At 33.5% G+C, this 18,625-nt stretch overlaps 1 protein-coding gene and 1 long non-coding RNA gene across 2 annotated transcripts; one reads left to right on the forward strand and one right to left on the reverse strand.

Annotated features, from left to right (window-relative positions):
- Window positions 1–630: 630 nt before the first annotated feature.
- On the forward strand, window positions 631–10,405 carry fkbp14 (FKBP prolyl isomerase 14). The gene is given in 4 exon segments (NM_001003471.1): window positions 631–935; window positions 2,498–2,649; window positions 4,321–4,448; window positions 9,541–10,405. Coding segments are annotated over 4 exon segments (636 nt in total). The 5' UTR covers window positions 631–738; the 3' UTR covers window positions 9,700–10,405.
- Window positions 10,406–13,446: 3,041 nt separating this feature from the next.
- Window positions 13,447–17,746, reverse strand: si:dkeyp-86h10.3. Its single transcript, XR_222347.6, has 2 exons — window positions 17,605–17,746; window positions 13,447–16,800 (listed from the first exon to the last, which is right to left on the reverse strand). It is a non-coding gene; the product is annotated as a si:dkeyp-86h10.3 (long non-coding RNA).
- Window positions 17,747–18,625: the final 879 nt, after the last annotated feature.

Here is an 18,625-nt window from a genome sequence, read left to right on the forward strand (position 1 = left end):
GAAGTGAACCCATGGGCGTAGCTCCACTGAGATTACGTGTACATCGTCCAATGAATATCGATTATTAGCAGATAAGGAGTGGCTTAAAAGAAAGCAGACCAATAAGAAAACAACGTTTTGGTTTTGGGGTGTAATTTTTTTTGCATTGGAATTTGGGAGTGTGATTTGATGCTCGCTTCATTACGTGAGTCGGTTCTTTTGAACAGAATGTCTCAAAAAAGCGTTTTACTTCAACGTGGCACACGTGCTTTTTATTATTTTTCAGTTTTTTAATAATCAAAGCGACTTATTGTGCGAGTATTTATTAAAGTCACAAGTTCAAGTATTAAAAACTAACTTAAATATATAATTTGTATTTTACGAACAATAAAATTACACTTATTGCAAATAATTAGCTTTTAATAATAGTAATTTGCGTTTATTTACGTTTTAATAAGTTTCAGGTAGGTTTATAAATAATACATCCGGTCATAAACCGTTCTAGATGTAAACGCTGAACAGCCTTGATTGCACTGCTCGGTCCAAGAGTTCAGATTCATTGAGTCGACTCAGAAGATCGACTCGCTTACGAGTCAGACATCACTACTTTGGGAAAGATTTAAGACCCCCTGAAGAAATTTCGCTTGCCACGTAGCTGTGGCAGGGCAACTTGTAGTTTGGGAAGTTTTTCAGAACTTTTTTTGTACATGAAACATTAGTCGAGTAGTTAGAAAGTGTCAAACTGTTCTTCATATTAAGATGATTCCAGAGTTGTGGACATGCATCTTTTCTGCATTTTTCTTTTACGTGCATGGAGCAAAACTTCCGGAGCCTGAGGTGAAAATAGAAGTTTTATACAAACCTTTCCTTTGTCATCGTAAATCCAAATACGGGGATATTCTTCTGGTTCACTACGATGGCTTTCTGGAGAGTAACGGCACAATGTTTCATTCCAGGTGAAATCTTAAAAAAACATTTTGCATGTCTTGTAAGCAACTTCTCACTGATAAAATGTAATAGCCATCATCTTCGAAATTTCAAATTAGTTACACATGAACAACAAAAAGAAAATAACTGTCTGTATTTACTTTATGTAAGCTTTAACATTATTGAAATGAATAGGAAATATCTCAATTATTTTGAATTAATAAATCATGATTTCACAAAAACAGTCCAGATTAATGAAACACACACATAGCTTCATTATAAAAAGCTTTAAATAATAAAAAATAAACAAAAAATAATGAATTATTTAATTTATTAACATTCGCTTATAGATGAAGTAGACATGCATATAAATTCAGTCTCGGACACTAATATAATTTCATAGATAGGTTTACAAGAAGAATGCTGATAACTAATAGGCCTGCATGATATTGGAAACATTTAACATTGTGATATTTTGTTATTCTGCAATATTTGAATTCAATTTCACCAGATGTCTTGAATATCTATTTGTAAAGAATGTATAATTCTAGATTGATTGGGATGGTTCTGTAGGGCAGTGCATCTGCATAAAATCTAATTAACAATCTACAGGCATAGGTAAATATAAAAAGATACAAATGAATATAAACTTTTACTGTTTAATTGCTTTATAATGAGCCTAACTGTATTCCGGTATATGGTAACCAAATGATCAAATGTAAAGTAATCCTGCATAATCTTCATTATAGAAACAATTAGTTAGAAATTATACAATCTGTTATGCCTAAATGTTTTTAACCCTCATACAGTCAAAAACACATTTAAATGATAAATTATAATCTTGACTCAACATTGCATGTTCTGCTGTGGGACTATTGTAAATGATCACAATTTGATATTGATGCTGAAATGTTATATTGTGCAACTCTACTAATAGTGTTCCATACAGGTCCAAAGTCTGAATGTAAGACAAGAAAAGTAATGCTACTTAATGGCATAAAAAGTAATATTATGTAATTATTGTAACTAAAAGTAATATTATGTAACTATTATGTGAAATATAAGTAAAATAATGATGTGTATTTTGAGGATCTTAAAGCATTCAAGATTCATTCTATTACTTAAAAAATTGATGCAAGAACACAAAATGTTTATCATTTTTTGTCATCTCTTAAATAACTTAAAAATCTTATTCAGATAATATAAAGCTTCTTCTTTTTGCATCTCTTCTAAGCCAAAATAATCTCAAAATACTTTAAAAAAAAAAAAGAATGCCTAAATTAATTGTCAAAAAGCATTTATTACTTTTCCAGTAAATACACAATTCCATTTAACTGCTATGTTTTCGTTTTTTTTTTTTTTTTTTTTTATACATGTGCATAGTTTCTAGCCAGTATCTATGACCACCGGCCAAAACCCAAAAACCAGTTTGACCACCTTTAGCCATTGTGTTGCTTATCCAAATTAGTCTATTTTGGATCAGATAATGACCAGAGAGAAACCATCCATCATATTCCAAAGTGCAGCTGCCAGCTCAAACAAGTCAAATATGCAAGCCTCTAACCTTCAGTTCACATCTTACTGTTGGCAGCCGCCATCAAGGAGACAAAAACCCTGTCTGGTTCACGTTGGGGATCCGAGAGGTGATCAAGGGCTGGGATAAGGGTCTTCAAAACATGTGTGCAGGAGAGAAGAGGAAACTGACCATCCCTCCAGCTCTTGCATATGGAAAAGAGGGCAAAGGTGTGGTATCAAAATTCATGTTATAGTTCACCCAAAAATGACCATTCTGTCTTCATGTGCATTACCTGCCAAAGATGTTGTCAACTATTCAAGTTTTAGCAATAACAAATAATAACTTGACTTCTATTATTGATAGTTTGGTATAAGAAACAAGCTAATATTAAAGGCCTCTAGATTACGTTTATTTTACCAAAATAAAATAAGTTCATGCTTTGTGTTCTGTCTTTTCATCTAGCAGCAATAATGACGACTGGAAAACTTTGTTTAGACGAAAAATGAACTGTTTACTAAAGTTTTTTGTATACTGAAGCAGGAGCGAAACTCCGAACACACACTCACTCTCTCACACTGAGTCAGTTGCAATGGTTACAGGAGCGCTTTCAGTAGCGCTAAGCATCATAGGAAAACTGTTCTTAAAGCAAAACAGCATATATAAATGCCAAGGTAAATTCACTTTATGACAATTAAACGATAAATGGAGCATTAATTAATCCCTCTTGCATATATATATATATATATATATATATATATATATATATATATATATATATATATATCAATTTAAGTCATAACACTTTGATTATTTATTATTTATTTTTTATTTAATAAGAACAGACTGACTTTGCTTGAACAAAAGTCTTGTCACTTAACAGAAATATTGTATAGTATAGAATATAAAGTCATGGTGCAGTGGAAAAAGAATTCATATTGTGCATGACTCCCATGAGCTTAGAGGAGCATCTATACATCTCTGCAATGACTCAAATAACTTATAGAGTCATATGGAATGGTAAAGAAAGTGTTCTAGCAGGACTTCTAGAGTTCATCAAGATTCTTTGGATTCATCTTTAATGCCTCCTATTTCATCTTATCCCAGACATGCTTAATAATGTTCATGTCTGAAGACTGGGCTGGCTATTCCTCGAACACCTTGACCTTCTTTGCTTTCAGTAACTTTAATGTGGAGACTAAAGTATGAGGAGTGCTAACCTGCTGATGAATTTGCCCTCTCCTGTGGTTTGTAATGTAATGGGCAGCACAAATGTCTGGATACCTCAGGCTGTTGATGTTGCCATCCACTTTGCAGATCTCTTTCACATCCCTAGGCTAAATATAACCCCAAACCATGATTTTTGTTCACCAAACTTGACTGATTTTTGTAAGAATCTTGGGTTCATGCAGGTTCCAGTAGGTCTTCTGCTGTATTTGTGATGATTAAAATTCAGTTCAACAGATGATTCATCAGAAAAATCTAACTTCTGCTACTTTTCCAAATGATCAACTAGAATTCAAGTTATTAATTGTTGCTCTTACAACAAGATGTTTTTTTCAGGTAGTGTACTCCCCCTTTATGATTTTTTTTCTGCTTAACATAAAAGATATTTTGAAGAAAGCTGTTATTATTGACTTCCACGATCATTGTTACTTTGGAAGTCAGTGCTTTCAGTTTCTCAGCTTTCTTGAAAATATTTTATTTTGTGTTTATCAGAAGAAAGAAACTGGTTTGAAACACTTGAGGTTGAGTAAAATAGTGAGTAAATAATATAGTTTGAACTATCATTTTAAGAAAGCAGTTGTTTTCATCGTCTCTAATGTCAGTGACAGTGCAAAAACACTGAATTTAGAGCTCAGATTATTTTGACTGTTGACCATTGTTTCGGCTTTCCTCAGGTAAAATCCCTCCAGAAAGCACTCTGATATTTGATATAGAGATCATAGAGATCCGAAACGGACCCAGGTCACATGAGTCCTTCCAGGAAATGGACCTCAATGATGACTGGAAACTTTCCAAAGCTGAGGTTTGCAGGCTATTTATTTAATCAGATACAGTTCTTCATCAAATTTCATAATAGTAATGTATTATATTGTTATTTGTGTTCACAACTTGGAAAACAAAATGTCATTGCAATGTTTATTTTTTTCTGATATACACTAGTCAAAAGTTTGGGGTCAGTAGGATTTTTAAATGTTTTAAAATCAGCTTCTGCTGCTCACCAAGGCTGCATGTATTTTATTAAAAATACAATTCAAATTGTAAAATTGTAAAATGTTACTGCAATATAAAATATCTGTTCAAAAATAGTTTCATTTCATTAAAAATAATTCATTAATAATTCCAGTGACTTAAAGATCCTCAAAATTCAGTCAAATATAAATTATTATTATTATTATTATTATTAATAATAATAATGGTGATTGTAATAAAAGCAATAATGACTGGAGTGGTAATTTCATTTGAAACTACATACAATAAGTAATACATAAAAATTTAATAAATATATATTTTTACATTTAATAAATACCGCCTTGATGTACAGAATAATTTTATTTAAATTAATTCATTCATTTTCATGCTTAGTCCTTTTAGTAATCAGGGGTCGCCACAGCAGTATGAACCGCCAACTTTTTTTTTTAATATTATTAAATACATTTAATATAAAAAATAAATAAATAAAAAACTGACCCCAAACTTTTGACCAGTAGTGTATTTTTCAATATGAATAGAGTTTCATCAGAAGGATTCAACGGCTCTATTATATATATATATATATATATATATATATATATATATATATATATATATATATATATATATATATATATATATATATATATATAAAGAAAAAGAATTTATCATTTTAGGTTCATTGGGGTAATGCATGAAAACCGTTGAAGTGAAAAATATTAGCCCCCTGTGTATGATTAGCTTCTGTGATTTTTATTTATTTATTTTTTTTTTCCCCAAGCATTTCCCAAATGATTCAACACAAGGAAATATGGTGGTTCAGTGGTTAGCACTGTCCCCTCACAGCAAGAAAGTCTCTGGTTTGAGTCCTGGCTGGGTCAGTTGGCATTTCTGTGTGGAGTTTGCATGTTCTCCCTGTGTGTGTGTGGGTTTCCTCCAGGTGCTCTGGTTTCCCCCATAGTCCAAAGACATTTGGTACAGGTGAATTGAATAAGCTAATTTGGCAGTAGTGTATGTGTGTGAATGAGTGTGTATGGATGTTTCCCAGTGCTGGGTTGCAGCTGGAAGGGTATCTATTACGTAAAACATATGCTGGATAAGTTGGCGTTTCATTCTGCTGGGGCGCCTCCTGAATAATTAAAATGAAAAGCCAAAGGATAAATGAAGGAAGGTTTAACAGGGCAAGGAATATTTCACAGTATGTCTGATAATATTTTTTTCTTTAGGAGAAAGTTGTATTTGTAATTTTTTGGCTACACAAAATTGTTTAAAAAAAATAAAAACTGCTTTTAAAGGTCAATATTATTAGCCCTCTTAAGCAATATTAGCCCCTGTTATACAATGATTTGCCTAATTACCCTAGCATTTCTAGTCACCTGATAAGCCTTGTTAAGCCTTTAAATTGCACTGCAATTGCACTGTGAATACTAGTATCTTGAAAAATATCCAGTAGAATATTATGTACTGTCATCATGGAAAAGATTAAATAAATCAGTTATCAGAAATTATTATGTTTAGAAATGTGTATAAAAAATCTTCTCTCTGCTCATCAAAAGTTGGGGAAAAACATACATGATGGCTAATAATTCAGGAGGGCAATTAATTATTACCGTAACTGTATGCATAAAGTGTAATAGGGCAATAATTAGTCATGGGAGGATAACCGGCTTTAACGTTTACCGTGGTTTGTAAAAGTCAAGGTTATAAAACTGCAAAAAAAATTCTGTTATATTGTTCATAAGGTTTTTATTTTTATTAAAAAATCTGTGTTTTGTAAGTAATGAACCTAGCAGAAGTCAATGAATTGTTTTAATTATTTAGCCTGACATATTTACTGTTCCAAAATATTATAAATGTGAATTGTAAATTGAAAAATTCTAAAATGAAATACTGTATATTGGGTTAAATGTGGAAAAAAATGTTGTTTCTTGCTAAAACATTTTAAAAGTACTTATTTTAGAGCAGTAATCGCAATAATGTGAAACTGAAATTTTTATTTGACGTTATCATACCATCAAAAACTTATACTGACCTTCATTCACAATGCTGCCAAATGTGGCACGAATCAGATTTTTTTCCCCCTCATGTGACTCAAGTAATGAGTGTGTGAACAGCCTAGACCACATAGAATCTGATTTTTTTTTTGTTCTGATTTGTGTCATTTTCATAGGTAGTATTAAATCAGACACAGATCTGATGTTCTGCAATGCAACCGCAGTGTGGACGGTTATGTAGGATTACATGTGACTTTTACATAATCTTTGAGCGACATGCTGCAAACATCACCTACTCTTCAGCAGCATAGTAGAATGGCAATTACTTTACCACAGAAATTTGGTTGTTCATTTTGAAAAAAAAAAATTTAAATTAAAGGCAAAACTGGTGCTTGTTAACCAGTCTGGTTAACTATTGAGGCGGGAGTTGATCATGAAGCTGAAGAGCATCAGGTGGTGTTGCCGATTGGGGATCTGTGTGCAGCAGAGGGGACAATTTCATTTTAAGGGAAACTTTCTTTCTGAGAGAAAAAAGTCACTAGATGACACTAGCTGCATGGTTCTCAACCAGTTGAAGTTTATGGCGAAGTTTAGAAGGAAACCCAGAGAGAAGTGCATGACAGTAGTCAAGACGTAAAGTAACTAATGCATAGATGAGGATTGCTGTGAGACGAATAATATGACGCAGGTGGAAATATGCAGTACGCATAATATGACTGATGTGACCTTCAAATGAGAGCGTGCTATCCAAGATGACACGCAAACTCTTGATCCGCACAAAGGGAGAAATTGTGCTATTATCAATTTCTATTGTAAAATTATCAGCTTTATCCAAAACACTTTTAGTCCCAATGAATTTGGACATATGTTTAGATAGTTACAGGCCTTGAAATGCATAAAAATCAAAAACTTCTCAAGTAAAACCTTATTTTTTATATCAAAATAGGTCACCTTGTACATTTGATGATTGTTATATATTACCCATAAAACATAGACTGTGCTATTTGTTTTCTCTACTATAAAACGATGATTTAGTTATCACTTAGGGTTAGGGTAAATGATAGTTAGGGTAGTTAGGATAATTTGTATTGTAATAGAGCCAAAACAGACACTCAAAATGTCTTTCATTCCCTTTCCCTATTGTATTTATTTGCGCTATTGTTTGTAATCTATTTATTAGTACTAATTTCATTACTGACGGTTTATTTGTCTGTAAATACTTAAAATCTGAACCAGAAAAAAATGAAGCAAAAATAAAGTAAAAAAAAAAAAAAATCAAGGGGAACAGTTATGTTTAAACTCTTGGCCTAATAGTAACTGAATTTGTGCCATTCTGTCCCAACCCCGAGGCTGATAAAATGAGAGAGAGGGAAAGCAGTTTGCATTTATAAACATATTGAATAATAAAAATAATATAAAAAGTATATGGTTAGTCATAACAACAACAAGCTTAAAAACAAAAGAGATTAACTTAAAGTAACTACAATTAAGCACATATCTTCTATAAAAAAGCTTCAACCCAAAAAACCCAACCCTTTCATTGTCCTCATCTTTTCCCCCTACTATCTGTTTGTACATGTGGTGTTCCCCATGGATCTAATTTAGCCCCATTCTTTTTTTTTTTCCTTACAAGTCAGAATTATTAGCCCCACTATTTATCCCCCCCCCCCCATTTCTGTTTATTGGAGAGAAGATTTTTTTCAACACAATTCTAAACATAATAGTTTTAATAACTCATTTTAATAACTGATTTATTTTATCTTTGCTATGATGACCGTAAATAAAATTTGACTTGATATTTTTCAAGACACTTCTATACAGCCTTTAGTTACATTTAAAGGTTAATAAGTTATTGTATAATGATGGTTTGTTCCATATTCTATCGATAAATGTATAGCTTAAAGGGGCTAATAATTTTGACCTTAAAATGTTTTTTTTTTATTATTAAAAACTGCTTTTATTCTTATTATTTAGAAGAAAAAATATTATTAGGCCTACTGTGAAAATGTCCTTGCTCTGTTAAACATCATTTGGGAGATATCTAAAAAAGAAAAGAAAATCAAAGGGAGGCTAATAATTCTGACTTCAACTGTATATGCTTCCACTGGGTTCTATTCGGTGGTCAAGTCTTCCTTTTTTCAGCTTCTACTCTTAAAAACAGTCAAACCTATTCTATCTAGAAAAAAATGTGAAAAAATAATTCATGCTTTTATTACCTCTAAATTGGACTACTGTAACTCGCCATATTTTGGTATCAGAGTCAGACAACCCTACCCCATTTACAGTACATCAAAATGATGCTGCAAGGCTTTTAACCGGTACCAAAAAACATGACCACATCACACTGTCTTAATCTCTTTGCACTGATTGCCTGTCCACTAAGAACTAACTGTTTTGAGGATTGCATAAGAGGCTCAACTGTGCCTGTAATGGAAAGGAAGAGAATACTGCTGTTTTTATATTAATGTTTTAAAATAAAAGCACATAACAGATTCACATTCAAGAGCAAGGAGCATCCCCTGATGGGTCGGCGGTATGGGTTGCATATTGGGAAATTGAAAATACGGGAAAATACCTTTAGCGGAATAGAAGTGTAAAATATGTAAGAATCCTGGGAAAAACGGGAGGGTTGACAGATATGTCCCTAAGCCAAGGCTGAAATGCAGGGGTGACCGTACTTTTGCTGTAGCTGGTCTTATCTTATGGAATGCTCTGCCCCTCTGTATTAGATCTATATAATCTCTGTCTGATTGTAAATCTAAGTTAAAAATTTACCTGTTTGATTTGGCATTTAATTAGAGAGAATTGTTTGCTTTAGCTATTTATATCTCCTTGTGGTTTGTATTTTGCAGCACATTGGTCAATTTTTTATTGTGTTTCAGAATGCTATATAAATAAAATTGACATTGTTTGCACCTCTGCATGTTTCAGGTCAAAGAATACCTGCGCAAAGAGTTTGAAAAGCATGGATATGCTGCCAATGACACCCATCATGAAGTGATGGTTGAGGACATCTTTCAGAAAGAAGATGAAGACAAAGATGGATTTATATCATCTCGGGAGTTCACTTATCAACATGATGAACTGTAATTACACACTCCTGCAGCAAAAACATTACAACATTTCCCTTCTAATAGATTCCAGTATTTGCCTACAGAGATTTGTCATGCCACAGAAGATATACAAAAGTGTGTTTGTATCTACAGTACAAGCCAGGTGTGTAATTTATGTTAGTTTTTTTTTAATCTACACTCAGGTGATATAGAAGGTACATTTGAGCAGTTTTTAATATTTGAACGTTCGAATTTAAATTTTAAGCAAAGACAATGTTATCCCATAAGTGCCTGACTCAATTTAAAGGGCCAGTTCACTACAAAAATAAATTTGACTCCCTTTTTACTCACCCTCAAATGTTTCCAAACATTTATGAGTTTCTATTTTCTGTTCAACACATAAAAATGTGAAAATTGTCATCGTTACCTGCCTCCCATAGTAGAAAAAACAAATACTATGGAAGTCAATAGTTTCAAACATTTCTCAGAATGATTTCTTTCGTGTTCATGAGAATAAAACAGACGTTAAGTGTGAGTAAATGAGGACAGATTTTTCAATTTTGGGTGAACTATTGCTTTAACTTTATTTAACTTTTAATTATAGCGGATGTTTATATGACAGGGTTTTTAACTAAAAACAGAACCTTTAATGCATTTCTGTCACTTGTTTATATATGTTTTGTAGTCCTGAAAATGCAACTTTAGAAAAAGGCCTAACCCTAACAAAAAAAAAAAAAAAAAAACAACGTAAATTTCTAAAAACAGTGACATCATGCACATGCATATTACATCCTGTCTATAGATATATTTAAAGATGACCTAGGGCAGGCGATTTGGCCTAAAATCTCAATTTTAACTCTATTACGATTAAGGAACATTTATTTTATTTATTCTTTTGCCCTCTCCATGCCGCCCACACTCATCAATGCGACCAAGTGGACCAATGACAGAGCTTACGCTATGTGTTGATGTGACGTGTGGTTACATTTTTTGAGAGGTCGGCGTTAATCATGGCGAAGGGTATGCGACTGCGTGAAGGCTGTGCCAGACGCAGAAGTGTAAACAGAACGGGGATCACGTGACTCCACACGTGGAAAAGTAATTTAAAAATGTGACCTGGAAAAAATAGATGTGAATGTTGATTTTGTATACTTTTCAATTAATCACCCAGCCCTAGTATGACCAAAAAACAACAGTAGTGTACTACAGAGCTGTATACACTGTGTCTAGGAACTAAGGGCGTACTCTCAGTAGGCACGTTTACTTTGAGCCGTGCTAAAACACGGTTGTCCCCTCTTCCCCTATTGCATCTTTACCTTCCGAACCTGAGCACGCTTACACCATCAATGATGCGACTGTTCAGTTTAACAGGAAGAGAAGCGCTCTTGATTAGGAGAGATTGCTTTAGTTATATCGTTTTGCATTATTTTTAGTCGTTTGATATGCAGTGACACAGTCAAATCTTTTGCTGAACAGCTCCACCACTTTTAAAGGGCATAAATGTTCATGAAAGTCCTCGCGCTGCAAGTAATAGGAGGTTTGCTGAAGGTGCAGCTGATGTGCAGCGAGGGGTTTGTATCTTTGTTAAACTGTAAAAGTTATAGTTGAAGTTCATTGAAAAGTAAGAATGATCAATAAATTCATGATACAGTACCTTAAAAGTGACGTCATGTCTTCGGTTTGGCATTCAGGCACACTTTGAACTCGCACTACAAGCCAACCTGATCCCAACCAAACCATGCTTTGGCACACTTTCAAATCGGGCCAGGGCCGGCCAACTAAACCACGCCTGGGCCTGATTTGGAGCATTCACACTTGTCAAATGAACTGCGAAACGTGCCTGGGCATGGGTTGGATAGCCTAGTGCAGGGGTGTCCAAACTCTGTCCTGGAGGGCCAGTGTCCTGCAAAGTTAAGTTCTAATCCTAATTAGACACACCTAGGCTAGCTAATCAAGCTTCTATCAGGCTTTCTAGAAACATCCTTGGTGTGTTAAGGCAAGTTGGAGCTAAAATCTGCAGGACACCGGCCCTCCCAAGACTGATGCTGCGTCCCAATTTGCATACTATCAGTCCTAAATAGTATTTGAAAATAGAATTATTATGTTCTAAACCAGTATGTTGAAAAGAGTATGTTAAAGGTTCCCTGATGGTTTACTATTTCCGGTTAAAGTTTTAATTGTAGAAGCGTCCATACTCTTACTGCTAAAATAACACACAGTACATTGCGCGTCAGGCGTGAATTTGATTAGAACTACAAACGTGGGTGAAAAGTGTAAACAAACTACAAACATGATGGACATGCGAGACCAAGTCAAGTAGAGAGGCTTCGGTAAAGTTGTTTTATGACTTTTAATTAATATCTAGCCCACTTTAAAATATTTAAATCACATTTTCTGTGTTACATTTTATCTGCAACAACAATATTGAACTTGTATAAAGACGTTTGTGGACTATAATGTCTGAATGCATAATTATCCAAAGACCTGAGGAGATTTCTCTGCATGAAAGACTTGTGGATGGCAGATTAACCTGCTGCTGCTTCTTCAATAAGGTGGGAAATTAAATACAACAGAAATGTGGATGACGGGTGGATGATTGACAGGGCTCATAACTAAGCAACACAATGATCTGTCAACGAGGAAGTATTATGTCCCAAAGCTTGCACACTCTTTTGTTATACACTCAAAATTATATATTTTTCCTTTTCAAAAAAGTACATACTTTTAGGGCGTAGTATAAGTATGCAAAGTGAGAAGGAGCATGACTTTGGACACCCCTGGCCTAGTGTGAGTAAGCCCTAAGTGACATTGCCATATACTGGGCTGTCATGAATTATACAGCATTTAAAAATAATAATTTTTGCTAATTTCTGTGAACAAACAAGGATAACTCTGACTCGATGTCATCTATATGTGGAGCCCTTGTCTTTTAGTACATAATTTTTTTTTTATGTAAACATACCCTTATTCGTGTTTTTTATAGCCATGGTCCGGTATAAGATTCTGGTGGTATGATAACCTTGGATAAAAAAATCTAAGTTTCATGGTATTGTGATTATTGCTCTAAAATAGATTATTTTTTAACTTTTGAATAAAAAAACTAAATCTTTTTCCCCCCATTGACTACAATTCATTTTATTTTAAGAAACATGTAAAATATTTTGGAGCCTGACATGTTTACTGCTAAGTAATTCAAATCAATCATTGACTTCTAGTTTTAAAAACACTGATTTCTTTTAAAACTACATCTTTGGATATCTTTTTTGCTGAAGATACCGTTGTCCTAAAAAATTAAAAGTAAAAAAAAAAAAAAACCTAAATAAAAAAATCGTATACATACCTTAAAAACGATATACCTGTGGTTTACCTTAAAAACGGTTATCGTCCCATGCCTAGTTTTTTAATCATATATGTGTGTTGCTTGTTTTAGACCTAAATGAAGTAAGCAACAATTACAGTGGCCAAGTGAGGTCAAAGTTATGAAAACTAGTGGTGTAACGCCTCAGTTCTCAACAGGGGTTCCGGCCCACAAGGAGGCCTCAGCAAGCTGTGTGGTGAGTGGCGTCATATTTGTAATTTTATTATTATTTTTTTTTAGCTGTGGACAATTAGAAGAATAATGGGGGGCTTATAATATTTTCTGGGGTAAAGGGGGTCTCAGCCAAAATAAAGATTGGGAACCACTGGTGTAACGGATCACAAATTTCACGGTTCGGATCACGCAATGGTTTTTACGTCACAGATCGGACCATTTTTCGGATCAGCCAAAAAGAGGAGACAAATGTAATTTGCTTTCCATTTATTACATACTGCAAAACAGTACTGCAAAACACTTTTGGTTTTGACAAACAGAACTTAGAATCTGTAATTTTATTAATAATAAAATTAAATAATAATCAGCTGAATAAAAATTAATTGTAAAATATTTACTGCTGTGAAAAATTCACTGTTACTACTACTGTTGCTGATAACAAAATGTAGAAATCTAACATTATAATTTGTACAACCCATATTTATTTTAAGTCTCATTTTCAATAATTGATTTATTCACTCATAAAACTTCACGTTTTATTGCTAAATGGATAAATTTTGAAGAATTATTCAAATGCTTATTTTTAATGAATGGTTGTCACCATCTATTGTTTAAATAATGTAATTGCTGCTTACAACTTTCATTTTGAGCGTCAAGTTACAGTAAATGCATATGACGGTGATTATAATCTTTACCATAAACCTCAGTGGTTTTATCTAAACTATAAACTTTCTCCCAGTCATCCTGTGTTATTGACTAAAGACTCTGCGTACTGCTTTTTCAAATTTGAATGCAGTGATTCAAAAGATTAATATGCAAATCACCATCATTAATAACTTATGTTGCGTGGGTGTTGAGATCCCGATCTTTTACTGATTAAATGTGCAGCTTACACTGAATGCACTAATGCAGGATAAACAAATAGTGATAGAAAACACCCACCACATCCCGAATAACCTACAGAACTTCTTCCGTCATCAATATACAATTTACAGGAAAGCCTAATTGCTTTCATAAATGTGACTTGTATGATGTGAAGGCAGTCTTTCTGTGATCGATAGTCTATTCTACCAGTAAAAAAAAAAATATTAATCCATGTGTCATGTTTGTTCTGTATTTTGGATTGTGATCTGTGCGAATCATGAATTATCGCGATCCGTTACACCCCAAATGAAAACATTTATCTAAAACGCTCAAAAATAGGGAAAAAACAAACATTAACGAATTGACAATGTACGATCATGGAGATTTTAACATATGCAAAAACAGAAAGGCACTGCAAATAGCGCAGACCACATCAGAGATGTGTTGGGGACCCCAAAAAGTGCAAACCCTGCTGCTTCCTGTTTATAGTTAATGGTGGAGATCTGAGGGGTGATTTATTTTTTTTTATTTTTTTTTTATTTTATCATCCTCGTTGTATACGGTTCTTTGTTGTTTGTATATTTTTAGAGCTAATAGCGGACACATTTCTATTTCGGTCTGCACTACTTGCAGACTGTTTCTATATTTGCATGTGTTGTGAGAATTTGCCTATGTGTGTCTTGTCAAATTGATGATGTTTACTGTTTGCATGTTTTTCTACTTTTATTTTAAACTTGCAGTGCGTTCGAGGTCTCTCAACATTTATAAATGATGTTTATGGTATTTTGAAAATGTTAAAGTCCATTTGTCTAGAGTAACCTATAAGAATGTTCTTGTGAATAAAGTTTTTTCAGTATTGTGCTGCTCATCACTGCTGACAATGTAGTTTTATACACCATCACTAGAGGGAGTTCTTCCATAAACTGTTTACTGTCATGACACAAAATAATGTTTGATGTAATCATATGTCAGTTCTCTTTTTTGACAGATTATTCACCCATACATTTGTATTAATAGATATATAAAACATTACTAATGACAAAACTGAGACACTGTTGAAATGCAGTCAAGTGGCCTTTTTTTAAACAGATGACAGTCACCAACACACACCTAGATGATGCAAATGACTAGGGTTTGGTGTGTATTATAATTTGCGTGCAACATTTACTGAGAGTCATGTTGAACAACATTCCATTCTTTTACTATGGCTCAACATGGTTACATAAACATTTGCAACATTTGCCAAAGTTGCAGTTCCGTTTGTGTAAGTCTGAATCACTTTGTACGGTGTCTCTTTGATCAAAAACCATCGGTTGAATTGCAACTTACAACGTTATTCTTTCCTATATTAAAAACGTGAACATGGGCTGGGGATTTAAATAAGATTTTGGCCTATACACCTAGCCTATTTTATATTGTCACCTCTCTATGATCATATTTATGTTATTGTTTTTTGAAACAATGAAACAAAATTTTTATAAAAAAAGACACCTTAAAACCAAGATTTTATAGGAAAAGTAACCTATAAAATCATCTTACAAATAGCACAGTTCCCATGGTTATTTTGTGTTGTTTACCATGGATTAACCATGTTTTTTTTATATCATTTGTAGTTAAACAATGGTTAAGTTTTACACAGGGAGGTAAACTTTGGATAACACAAACTTGCATGAAACCCAAACTACGGTGCAGATCATTGTATCCTAAATAATCTTATAATCTTCCATTAGACCTTCAAAACACCACAAAGGTGCAATATTTGGTAACGTAAAACAATGCTTAATTCCCCTCAACAAACTACTGTGCTGCATATCTTGAATTAAAAATACCTTTTTTAAAATAATAAATAAGATGCTAAAATGCTAACAGCCAAACAATAAATACATCAACCCAGCTAACAATTTATTAGTCCCCAAAATATATGTTAACCATACCTGAACATTATATGTATGTTCTTTTTTTAGTTGTTACAAAAAACATACCACAATTGCCTCAGAAAGAAGATAGATTTTTGTTTGGCAAAAATAAAAAAGAACCTACAGAAAAATGTTCCCAGGTTTTTTGGTCAAATGCGAACCAAATAGGAACTATTTTGGGAATGTTTTGTGTTTGCTGGGTGCATATGTCTTTCCATTTCAACGCTGATAACTGAATCTCCAAGAGGCTTCAGCAAACAAATCCAGGTTAGAGCATATCCAGGTGCTGTCCATCACTGAAAATCAAGTGGCTTCACCTTAATGAGGCTTTCTTCATAAAATTGTCTCAGTCCTGAAAGCGAATGACGTAACAAGACCAAACAAACTGTAAGCTGTGCCCTCGCCGCATCGTTCCAGGTAAAGCGTACGTTACACTTACAGTAGCGGCTTAATTCTTTAGAAACAGGTTCGTTTTGTTCATTTATTGTTGTAAACTGCTTATCTACTTTGCGACAGCAATGCTCGTCTCATAGAAGTTGTGCTCGCGCATGGTGACCCGCGCTCTTCTCTTCTCCTTGTATCGGCCAGAGCGGGAAACAGTCAAGTGTCTCCGGCACGTGTTTTCGTTGAAGGAAGGCTCCAGCTGAGAGTCATCGTACCTCTCGTCGCTGATCAGATTGTTAGTCTTGTTCTCGCCATTTGTGTGTTTTACTGTCTTGTCCGAACTTCCAAATTCTTGCTGGGCTTCTTTACAGTTGTTCTTGTTCCTTCCGGTGAAGCTTTTCCACCAGAAGTGTCTGTCAGCCATCCTGTATAATTCTTCAGTCTGAAAAACAAAGTTAACATTTCATTGTTTTTACTATGCATAACCAAGTGACTGATGATGTGGATCAGGCAATCAGGTTTGTAAATCATAACAATGTAATTAGATTACGTTTAAAATGATCAGACTTTTTTTTTCATGGATTACACGATTAACGTTAGTTGTCATATTTTACAATAATGTTGTACTAGTAACTAACATGAACTAATGAACAATAGGCCTGCTTTTACATCATTTGTTAATCAGTTTGACCGATGCATTAGTAAAATCCAAACACATGCTTTTTAATATTAGTTAATGTGCTGTGAGTTAACATCAACAGCTTTATTTTCTTTAACTAACATTAACAAAGATAAATAATTACTATAAAGAATGTATTTTTCATTGTTAGTTCACGTTAGTAAATACACAAACTAATACAAGCTTTTTGTAGTGTATTACCGTAATTATATTAATTCCCTTATTTAGTTAACTTAAATAACTAACTCTGAATGTTATTACAATTCAATCATGTATTTTTAAATCAGTAGTAGGTTGTTTGAATACAAGTTGCCCGCATATAATCATTTTATACAAAAAGTCTATCTATCTATCTATCTATCTATCTATCTATCTATCTATCTATCTATCTATCTATCTATCTATCTATCTATCTATCTATCTATCTATCAGCTGCACATTATTTACAATATTTGAATTAAGATAAAACATGGCTCATATCATAAATAACGAAGCCTGTCTTCAAAGTCCGCAACTCAGTTGTTCATTATTGGATAAATCTTTTGATTCCATGAGAAAAAAACTCACCACTGCAGCAGGTGTTAATGTCAACCAGAGACTCGCAGGTAAGTCTTGGGTTTCTTAAAAAAAATCCAGCAAAACAATCTTGTGTTTTTTTTTGTCTCTATATTCTTACCCACTACACATGCACTGCTGCTTCTCGCAGTCTAAACTATGACCTGTGTTGAAATCATTTATAATTCACCTGCCGTTCACTAACCCTCCTCCCCCTTTCTCTCATTGGTCTGCTGCCCTCAGAAAACTGTTTTCAGCTTTTCATTTCACCTGTGATTTGAAAGTCACTTAAGGCCAATAAACCAGCTCAGTTGTCTGATAAAGTCAAACAATGCTGCCGTTCACACCCCTGAAGCTGGAACAAAAAACAAAAAAATCTATAAGCCGAGTGAAAAAACCAACGCCTAACTAGAACTGACCAAGCACTAATTACATCAACATATTTCACATACTGCAAATGTGAATTGTTACACTTTCACAAGTTTATATACTGTATAACCTGTACTTAAAGGGCTAGATCACCCAAAAATTAAAGTTCAGTTATCATTTAATGTACTCACTTTTTACCTGTTTGAGTATTTATTTATTTTTTTTTAATTTATTTTTTTAGTAGTTTGAACACTGAATAAGTGACATTGAAGAAAGCTGTAAACCTGTAAGCCTTGGCTTTCATACACTGTAAGACCCAACAGTCAACTTTATGAAATTAAATGAGTGTAGTGAAGTCAAAATTTACGAAAAGTTAATTCTCATTTAAAAAAAGTTTTGAACTCCGTGTTGAAGGTAATGAGTTAATGAAATACCTCTTCAACTTAAATGAAGTAAGTTCACAGTACTCATATAGATTATTATTTTTTAACTCAAATTGTTTGTAGCAATCGTTTTCAACAAGGTTTGAGTTGCCTTAACTTTATTGTGTTTTACAGTACTCAGTTGGTTTAAGTTCTCTTCATTTATTGGTTTTTTTTTTTGTGCTCAAATTGCTTAGTTTACTCAAATGGATTAAGTTCACAGTATGCATTAGGATTCATTT

The sequence above is a fragment of the Danio rerio genome, chromosome 16, assembly GCF_049306965.1.
Source record: "Danio rerio strain Tuebingen ecotype United States chromosome 16, GRCz12tu, whole genome shotgun sequence".
NCBI classification, from domain to species: domain Eukaryota; kingdom Metazoa; phylum Chordata; class Actinopteri; order Cypriniformes; family Danionidae; genus Danio; species Danio rerio.